This window comes from Eriocheir sinensis, chromosome 1, assembly GCF_024679095.1.
Source record: "Eriocheir sinensis breed Jianghai 21 chromosome 1, ASM2467909v1, whole genome shotgun sequence".
NCBI classification, from domain to species: Eukaryota; Metazoa; Arthropoda; class Malacostraca; order Decapoda; family Varunidae; genus Eriocheir; species Eriocheir sinensis.
This window is the reverse complement of record NC_066509.1, coordinates 17,261,015-17,271,588: the sequence shown is the minus strand read 5'-3', so window position 1 is coordinate 17,271,588 and position 10,574 is coordinate 17,261,015. Positions and strand designations below refer to the sequence as shown.

The following is a 10,574-nucleotide window of genomic DNA, read 5'->3' as shown; positions in this document are numbered from 1 at the left end:
TCATGCTGCCCCATAAAGCTCACTTCTTTTCCTCCTCTACTTCCTTGTTATCTCAAAATACGTACCTTTTGAAAAGGAAGAAAACAGGAAGAGAGAACGGGTCGTTTTAAAGCCACAGATGAAGCCTTACGATTGGCTGAGCTCTGAAAACACGCTTGTGATTCGCTGGAAGTCCGACGATGTCATCGCCGGTGCTAACCCAGTCTGCAGCCTCACTGCCTTGGGGCAGTGTCACACTGGCCGTTTTCCTCTAACCGTTGAGGCTGCTGGCAACGCCCATGCACCCATCCGGGAGCGAGTTGTCAGTTGTCCGTAACCTGGTGTCACATCGGGCCTTTTTCTTCCCACCGCGTTGGCGGCAGCTTGTGCAACTGGCAAATCCAACTTTTCCGAGTGTGCGTCACACACGGCCAAGGTCGGTTGCCCGTATCTACATCCACAACATAAACAAAGCACTTGCCCTGTATCGACGTGGCGTCGTCTGCTAAAGTAAGGGCTCTCGCGGCTTGTGCTGCCATTACCCAAGTTATGGAGTTGTTGCATCAGTTAAATGGAAGGAAGAAGCTGTTGTGGGTGTGGCATGTCTGTGGGTCCTCCGTACCAGTTCTCATTGCCACCATTGCGCATGAGCGGCCAACCCACCCATCTAGACTCCGACCACATAAACACGTGGATCGAGTAACAACGAAGACACACACACACACACACACACACACACACACACACACACACACGCACGCACACACCAGACTCATCATGAACCATGGCAGATGTTTCTCATAAACAAAAATGGGTTTGCCATTTCCTAGTGTGATAGAACTTATTTGGTGAGAGGTTCATACAAACCAAACATATCCCTAATTGCAAGAAGAGAGAAGTGTTAACCCTTAGAGTATGGGTGGCAATATATTTCTCTGGATGCTGTGCACGGGGAAAATTTAGACATTTAAAAAAGGTGGAAATGGTGTGTTGTGGTTATTTGAATTTATTGTTTTGTACATGAATGGTGCAACAATAAGTTTTGATAAATCAGTAAGGTTCAAGATATTTAGTTTTTTGAATAAAGGTTGAGTATGTTCATTGAAATCACTGTTGGTTATTATTCTGATAACTTTCTTGTGAAGTACATTAATTTGAGACAGATGACAAGGGTAGGTTTGAGACCAGATAGGATTACAATAGGTAAGAAGAGGGTATATGTGGGCATAGTACAGACATTTAAGAATTCTACTTGGAGCAAAATGTTTTACCTTGAGAAGGAGGGGAATGATTCTAGATAGCTTTAAGCAGAGATTGGAGATGTGGTGTTTAAAAGTTAGGTTTTTGTCTACGGTTACACCAAGGAATTTCACTTTTTCTACCTGTAAGATATTATCATTTAGTATAGTTAGGTTGGGTAGAGGTTGGTAGTTGGTAATAGATTTTGAGAATAGCATGTAGTGAGTTTAAATGGTATTAACTGTAAGTTCTCTCTCTCTCTCTCTCTCTCTCTCTCTCTAAATAAATAAATAAATAAATAAGAAAATACATAAATAAATAAATAAATAAATATATATATATATATATATATATATATATATATATATATATATATATATATATATATATATATATATATATATATATATATATATATATAAGGCCAGAGGCTACAAATCAAGGAGAAAAGGCTTTTCATATGGGATACTTCTTCAAATAAATGGTGGACTTAAATATGAAGGCCCTTCATAGTTTAGTTTTGAATGAATTCCTTTCTGTGAACTAAATTGAACTATAAGTGATGAAAGTATGAAAGTGGAAACTTGACTATTTTGTAGTAATGGAAGAATGGACCAGTAGTAATGTACACAAAGGAAAAATTAGGATAAATTTCCTTCTCTTTCCAAGTCATCAGTACTTACACATCATACATCTTCATGTGTCCGTCATCAGCAGCTGTGAGGAGCAATTGTGAATCTGGGGAGAAGGTGATGGAGCGAATAGTCATAGCATGACCCTCCAGGGTGTGCACCAGCTTGCCACTTTCCACATCAAACACATTGATGAACCCATCAATGGCACCACTTGCCACATACTTGCCATCACGACTCTGTAATATGACATGAATTACTTTCCATAATTTTTTCTATAACATAATTGAACAAATTTCATGCACTGGCAAGAGGGCGAAGAGTGAGTGAACTGTGCCAGCCCACCTATGCTTCCCCCTCAGTTGCCCTTGGAACTCATGCTGCAAGTACAGTAAAACTCCTGGTATCCGGCAACTGTGGGGATTCTGAGGTGCCAAATATGTGGAAATTCCAGATTTTTGGGGGTATACAGTCGTCTCTCAAATAGTACGGTTTCCAATAGTATGGTTTCGGTTTTATACGGATTGTCATGGAAGAATTTTTTGGGGATTTTTAAATTTCCCGCTCGTCGCACCAAGTAGCCATGGCATGAGTGGCAACAGTTCTATCAAAACACCTGCTGAAAGCACCCCAAAGCATTCAAGAAAGGTGTTCACCTTGCAGAAAAATTCAAATTTAGGAAAAGTTATGTTTTGGGATGAGTTACGTTGCCATAGGGAGAGCATACCACGTGAATGATAGCAGTGTTCGCTGTATCTATGATCTTGATCTTGGTCTTGATGTCACAGGTGGCCTGGGATTTCTCCCTTGGTCTTGGTTCGGGAGGTAGTTGTCCCTTCGGTCCCAACTACAGCCTTTGAAACGGCTTACTCCCTCAGGGCCAACACCCTAAAAATCATAGTGTAAAAGAAATTCTTGCCACAGTAACTGCCAGTGCTCCAAGAGTGCTGCAAGAGTGGAGATAAAGGCCGTCCTTTAACTAAGCCTCGTCGTTGCTATGGTAACGGCGTCTCACTCACAGCAAAATGGCGTACGCTGATCTTCCTGGCGACGTTTAACATACATTACTAGCTGTCCTCGCTGACGAACTCCTTACAACAGAATATGAAAAGGAAGCTGCAGTGGTTATGGTGGCACAGAGAGGTGAAATGCAATGGAAACACTTATATGTGTTTGTTTGGGCCGCCGTATTTGCTGATGACGTCATCACAGCATGAGGCGCTCCACCTCTCAAAGCCGGGAGCCAGCAGACGTGCCACATCACGCGTTTGAGAGCACTCGGGACGTTCCGAGAGTCCCGATTCCCTCTCTCAAACACACCCCAGGTGTGTTTCTAGGGGGGGCACTAATTTTATAAGGATTTTCTAACAGTACGGAGATCCTGGGTCCCTAACCCCCGTACTATATGAGGGACGACTGTATTCCCAAGTTCCCCATGAATTTTCTTTCTTTTAACGTTTTTGCCTATGGTGCCTGTAGGCTTGAACCAAATATGTTTTATGACACCAGAAAAATATGTACAGGTTCAGAATCCTTTATCTGAAATTCCAAAATCCGAAAACCTCCATAATCAGAAAGTTTTTTGAATGCTGACATGACGTGTGACAAATGGAAAATTCCACAAAGTGATGGTAAAGTTCCACCACGAACAGCTGTTTTGTGCTGCTCAGGGTTGCCAGGTCTGTGGTTTACCCGCCCAATTGTGCGGGTTTGGGGATGGGATTGGGCGGGAACACAGGCCACGACCTGGTAACTACGGACTGCAATGCGTTAGTTTGTTGTCAGCAGTTGCCACAGTAACACCTTTGCTCATTACTCATTGTGATTACTGCATGTTGTGTTCTCTGTGGTGTAAAGATATTGTCGAAAATGTCAGAAGGGCCTGCATATTCTAAAATCTGAAAAAATCTGAAATCCGCATCTGAAATCCGCAACATTTTTGGTCCCAGGGATTTCAGAGAAGGGATTCTCAACCTGTAAAGGGTAGCCTGTAAGAGCAGGTGAAGGAATACTGTGAAGTAGCTGTAGGTGACTCACCAACCCACCTGAGAGAGTTGTATGATTAACGGATCAACTGTATACAGGGCTGCCCTGCATCTAGTTGCAACAGAGGTGACACTGGTCACACTCATTAACTATGATGTTTCCTTGTTTTCATTGTGTCTCACCACCCAGCGGGGCTTGGTCTTGGTTCAAGTGTTAGGCTAACCGCCACTTTGGCAAACTTGTTAGGTCTGGGTTTTTTTCTTTTTTGTTTTCTTTACGTCGTTGCCTGTTGCGCCAGTAGGCATCTTCCTGGTGGGGCCTGATGGTCGGCCCAAGGCTTCTTCCAGGTGGGGCCTGATGGTCGGCCCAGCCCGTTCTAGTGTAGGCGAGTGTTTATAGTGGCGCCATCTTGTTGCCGTTGATATTACAATGGCAATCCCACGCCTGCTACTGGACTACTGGTAACAATGCACAACTTAAATAAACAATGTCTGGCAGTGGCGTAGCAAGGGGGGCAGTAGATGGTGGCCTGCTCTGGGCACCACTTGTTTGGGGGAGGCAAATAAAGCCTTTCTCTTTTTTTCCTTTTCCTTTTCTTTTTCTTGCTTGTTTTATTTTTTAGAATTTTTTTTATTTTCAGTAACATTAAATGAAAATTACTATAGATGTTTTACTCAAGGATCGAGGGTCTGGGTGTGTGGATGGTGCCAAGTTGAAAGTCTGCCCCAGGCAGCAAATTCCCTAGCTACGCCACTGGTGTCTGGTAAAAACACACTTACTTATAATCAGTAATTGTATTTCTGAGTGTATAATACCTGTGTAAACATGTTTGGTTCAATGAAATTTCATGGGGAGCTTTGAGAATATACCCCAAGCATCTAAAATTTCCACTTATTTGGCACCTTTAATCCCCACGGTTGCCAGTTATTAAAGCCCCTTTCCCACCTTTACGAATTCTATGCCAATGAACTACGAACTTGACAACATGGCGCATCATGAGGAAAGTAGTCCCGAATTCCCCCGATGTGTGATTTCAAAACTTGCATCTACGAACCACTACGAAGTGACTATGACAGACCTATGAGTTAAATACGAAGCACTACGAAACAACGATATGCTATGATTATCCTCAGATTTGAATCACGAACACCTACCAATTACCAAGGATGTTCTACAAATTACCTACTAAGACCTACAAACCATCACAAAAGCGGTACGAATTCTCTCTCTCTCTCTCTCTCTCTCTCTCTCTCTCTCTCTCTCTCTCTCTCTCTCTCTCTCACACACACACACACACACACACACACATGTGTGCCCGAACGCATTTCTCATCCTCTGCCTCCTGTATGATTTTTCTATGCAAATTTTACTTTTTTTTTTTTTACAATTTTTGTAATAATTTCCACACAAATAAATATCACTAAAAATATCAATAATTTATATATATCCCTGCAAAGTTCTTGTGCCCAGAAGACGTCTACTGTCAGGTTGTCACGAGACGAGTTCCTGGCCCCGCCTAGGCCTCATATTTTTGATTGTCACTCCTTAATAAGTTTCGTATTTTCACCCACCTTTCTCAAGGCCCAGCAGCACCAGTAAACTTTATTGGAAAGCAAAGAGTTCCTACTGTTTCCAAGTGTATGAGTGTGTCTCTCTGTGTCTGTGTGTATACTATTGGTGGAGTGGTCGGGTGAAGGGTGTGTACGAAGCTTGTGATAAACTGACATCTCCAACCAGGAGCTTACACTTTTATTGTATCTGATACCTCGACCTATCTTGGGCATGACTGCTAGACGCATGGTTTCTTGGAATGCCGTGTCATTCGTAAGAAATCGTAACGTTATTCGTAGCTCATCATAAGTCATTCGTACCGCATCATATCTCCTCATAGATGATTTGTAACTCATCTTGGTCAACATCGTAGCGAATCGTGAGACTGCCTTGTGTATACACGCACTTTATTTCACACATTGTGGACACTTCTCACGATGCGCTACGAACATCGTGTCAATTCTTGACCTATCGTAGTCTATCGTAGTACATCTTAGCAACATCGTAGGTCATCATAATGGTTCTTGGATGAAGCCGAAGTTCAAGATGAATGACGAACTGCTACGATGTTCCACAATGCTCCAAGATACCGTTAAGATCTTCTACGATGCACCTATGATGACCTATGAAATTTGAGATCGTAGCGCATCGGGAAGAAATTTTAAACATGTTTAAAAATTTTCACCAGTATCGCGAACTGCCACGATCCACTATGAGTCGCAACAAAGTTGTCTACGAATGAAGCTAAAGTTGATCACGATACCTCACGAAGCGCCACAATGTCAAGTTCGTAGCTCATCGGCACAGAATTCATGAAGGTGGGAAAGGGGCTTAAGGGTTTTACTGTAATTCACATTTCCCTTACATTTTTCAACACCGCAGAGAAATATTTATGATCCTCTTACTCACATATGCTATGGAGTAGGTGAAGCGTCCTCGGGTGTCCAGGGTGGTAACATGGTGGCCCCCTTCAGCAGCATAAATGTTTATCTTTCCAGCATGGTTTCCTGAGGCAATGTGTTTACCCTCAGGACTGAATACCACTGACCATGCCTCCACTGGACCACAGTCGATACTCTGGAGCTGGTAATTGAGATAAATTCTATTAAGCATTACTTTGTGAAGGCAGGTAACATACAAAATATTTATGAACATAGAATATATGCAAAATTAGACTCAAATGACCCCCAAAAAACAAGCTAGACATTGTAATGGATACTCATTAACTGACCACATCCATGTCATCAACCTAGTTATAAAAAATCAGACAAGTTTAATAGATTATACGAAAGAATTTGACTCAATTTAATTTTCAAGTCATGCAGGCATACAGGAGGCAGACTGTAAAGAACCCTACACATAGAGAGATTATAGACAGCATGTAAAATGTAAAATAATAGTGAGAAAATTCTAGGAAAAATGTAAGACAGGATTCAGATTCAGATCATAAGTTTGTATAGGAAGACAATAGTTGCATGGAATATGAGGATAGTGAATGAAAAACAAAAGATATACATATATACCGTATTTCCTGCCATACAAGACGCACTTTTTTCAAAAAAGATTTGAAAAATCAGCCTACGTCTTGTACGCCGATGGTTAGGTTTTGGTAGGCCTCGGGGTTATTGTTACTGGTACGAAACCAACACCCAAAACACATCCATTTGATACAATAGTTCCCAGATGTCCCCAGAATGATATATACCGTATTTTGCGGCGTGTAACGCACACTTTTTTCACTCAGAAAATGCCAAAAAGTTACCCTTGCACAGTATATGCCGGAGGTACAAAATCTGATTTATTTAAATAATGAATAGTGTGATACAATAGAAAAGTAAAGTGTGAATGAGCAGAAGAGAGGAGGACATTTGAAGCGACAAAATCATACAGGTCACAAGAAGAAGACACGCCACATGTGGGAGCCCAGGTGCGGCGTGAACCCGAAACACAAGACACAAGACCGCCGCGGTGCGCCAGTCACCAGTGTGCAGGGTACCTTAGCGGTGACAGTTAAAGTGGCTATTACACGGGAACAATATTGGTGGAGCAGGGTGCTGCCTGACATGACTCTGCTCAGCAATCATGGGCCAGACTTGGGCGGAATAATCTGGAGGTATTTCTGCTGTGCAGCAGCCCGGTCAGCTGATGTTTTCTGTGATACATCTTCAAAATAACAGATATCCGTGGAGGACTGATGGTTTATTGTAAACATATATTTGTTTCTCATTGTAAAAATAACTATATTATAACATAATATGATTGAAAGAAATTAACCCCTAAAGGACCGGAGGCGGCTATAGCCACTTTACTGGGTGAGGACCGGAGGCAGTCACAACAGCCTTGCTGTTTTTACGCAAAATTTAGCTACATTTCGCTAATTTTTGTAATCCACTCATTGGGGCGACAGGGTGGCATTAGGAGTAATATATGACTTTTAGTTTAACAAAATCTGAATGATAAAATCAATGTCACAAAAACTAAGACCAAGCTAAAGGAACACATATGCCTTGTTTTTCAATGTTGTTTTCACTCTGCAGTATACCAAATACTGAGAAAGAGATGTGTGTTCATATGTGTATGGATGGGGGGGTGCTAGGAACTCACCTGGGAGCTAAGGGGGCACCAGCCTGGGAAAGTTTGGGAACCACTGGTCTAAACAATGCCATTAAGTTGGTGGGGGGCTGACTGAAAACTTCCTGATGTACTTGCCTCAATAGGTACCATCAAGAAACTATAACTAGTAGGGCTATTAATTAGAATCTAATATAAAATGAAACAAAAATTCAAAACTTCAACCTTTATACGTGAGGCTTACCTGCTCCCCTGTGTGCAGGTTCCAGAGGCGTATTGTCGAGTCAAGGGAAGAGGATGCTGCTGTGGTGCCCGCTGGGTTGACATCCACTGATATCACTCCCAGTGAGTGGCCCTCCAATGTATGCAGCAGTGCTAACTCCTGCTCTTCTTCTCCACTGTCACCCAGGCCACCCCACTGCCACACACGTACAAGGTCATCCAGTCCGCCTGTTACAACATACTTCTGCTCCCTGGTCAAGTGGAAGAGATTAACTTTTATCATTATGATGTGTTGATTCTTACATTGATCTTATATTACCCATCCATGGTGCAATGGTTAGGCTGTTCATTCTCCTTTTCGAGTTGGTCAATAAATAGGTACCTGTGAAACCTGGGGAAGCCCTGTGTCCCACAGTAATGGGTTCTTCCCACCACAGGTTCAAGGGCCAATGCGACAGAGATGAGCACCAAGACCACACACAGCTATAGTGTAAGCCCCAAACCTTACACCTTTACCTTATATATAAAAAAAAATCTAAAATAAATTTCTAAATTATAAGACACTAGTAGAACCCCTGTAAATCAGCCTTTTTCAAGTCATAAGTATGGAAAAGTAAGCACAGCAATAAAAAAAATTACTGAAAACTTGTTTTGAATTTCAAGCAATTGCTGGAAAATGTAAAAATTTTACAGTTTCTTTTTTAGGAGCAGCGAGTAGCGGGCTTTTTTTTATTATTGTTTCCTTTTTTTGTGTGCCCTTGAGCTGCCTCCTTTGTTGTAAAAAAAAAAAAAAAAAAGGCCCATAAGTTTGACATCAGTGGCAGGAAAAATACTCGAAAAGATTATTAGAGACAAACTTGTTAAGTTTCTAGAAGACAATAATGTAATCTCCGACACCCAGAATGGCTTCAGAAAAAAGCGCTCCTGCCTAACAAATTTATTAGACTTCTTCCAAGGTATATATAAGAACTGGGATGCCCATATCCCCAGTGATGTTATATACCTGGACTTTCCGAAAGCCTTCGACAAGGTACCGCATGAGCGACTCCTTAAGAAACTGCACTCGGCGGGCATCGGAGCCAATCTGATCGCGTGGATAAGAGACTGGCTCACTGACAGAAAACAACGAGTACTACTCAACGGACAGCCTTCTGATTGGCTTCCAGTCACTGGTGGAGTTCCTCAAGGGTCAGTGCTGGAACCCATTCTCTTCATCATATATATCAACGACCTCGAATCAGGACTGAAATCCACAATATCCAAATTTGCTGATGACACCAAGGTGGGGGGAAAGGCCCTCACAAAGACCGACTGCGAAATCATTCAGAAAGACCTCAATCACATTATCGAATGGTCGGAAAAATGGCAAATGTCCTTAAATGTTGACAAATGCAAAGTCATGCACATTGGGTCCAGAAATAGTAACCACACATACATCATGAATGGGAGACCTCTGCAAGTAATGCAGGAGGAAAAGGATCTTGGAGTCACTATCAGCAGTGACCTGAAACACGCGAATCACTGTAAAAAAGCCTACAACAAAGCCAACACTATGCTCGGGTTCATAGCGAGGAACTTCGAGTGTAAAACGCCAGACGTGATGCTATCCTTGTATAATTCTATGGTAAGACTGCACCTCGAGTATGCAGTACAGTTCTGGTCTCCTAATTACAGAAAGGACATTGATTTACTGGAAAGGATTCAACGACACGCCACGAAGATGATACCAACCTTAAGGGCTCAACCGTACGAGGAACGACTCAAGCGACTCAATCTCTTTACATTGGAGAAAAGACGCCTACGAGGGGATATGATTCAAGTCTTCAAGTATCTGAAAAAATTCAATAACGTCGATTACTTCAAATTCTTTGAACTGCAAACCAACCTAAGAACTAGAAATAACTGTTTACCCATTCAGTCTAGTCGATGTAACACAGACATCAGAAGGAGTTTCTTTTCAAGCTGAGTCATCTGTCACTGGAACAATCTTTCTTCAGAAGTAGTAAATGCGAATACTATCAACTCCTTCAAATACAGAATCAACCGTCACTTCGCTGCGTCAGGAGTGAACTGAATATTGAGGTGCTTTCATCTGCTCCTCAATATCGAGGTGCTTTCATCTGCTCCCCAGGCCCCAAGTGGCTGTCAAGCAGATTAAATCACCAAAGCGGGCAACCTCATAATGAGCCAATAGGCTTTCCGTTGCCTGCATTTCCATGTTTCCATGTTTCTGTGGAGAGAGAGAGAGAGAGAGAGAGAGAGAGAGAGAGAGAGAGAGAGAGAGAGAGAGAGAGAGAGAGAGAGAGAGAGAGAGAGAGAGAGAGAGAGAGAGAGAGAGAGAGAGAGAGAGAGAGAGAATATCCATTTCACTGAGATATCCACTCGGGCACTCAG

General features: G+C 42.3%; 1 protein-coding gene across 3 annotated transcripts in view; it reads right to left on the bottom strand.

Moving 5' to 3' along the window:
* Positions 1 to 10,574, bottom strand: part of LOC126995676 (WD repeat-containing protein 61-like) — a 57,307-nt gene that overhangs the window by 28,964 nt on the left and 17,769 nt on the right. For all 3 annotated transcript variants that reach the window (XM_050855459.1, XM_050855468.1, XM_050855450.1), the window contains exons 3-5: positions 8,203 to 8,431; positions 6,297 to 6,470; positions 1,902 to 2,089 (exon numbers count right to left, since the gene is read on the bottom strand). In XM_050855459.1, the coding sequence (XP_050711416.1) occupies positions 1,902 to 2,089; positions 6,297 to 6,470; positions 8,203 to 8,431 (591 nt within the window). The remainder of the gene's footprint in view (positions 1 to 1,901; positions 2,090 to 6,296; positions 6,471 to 8,202; positions 8,432 to 10,574) is intronic.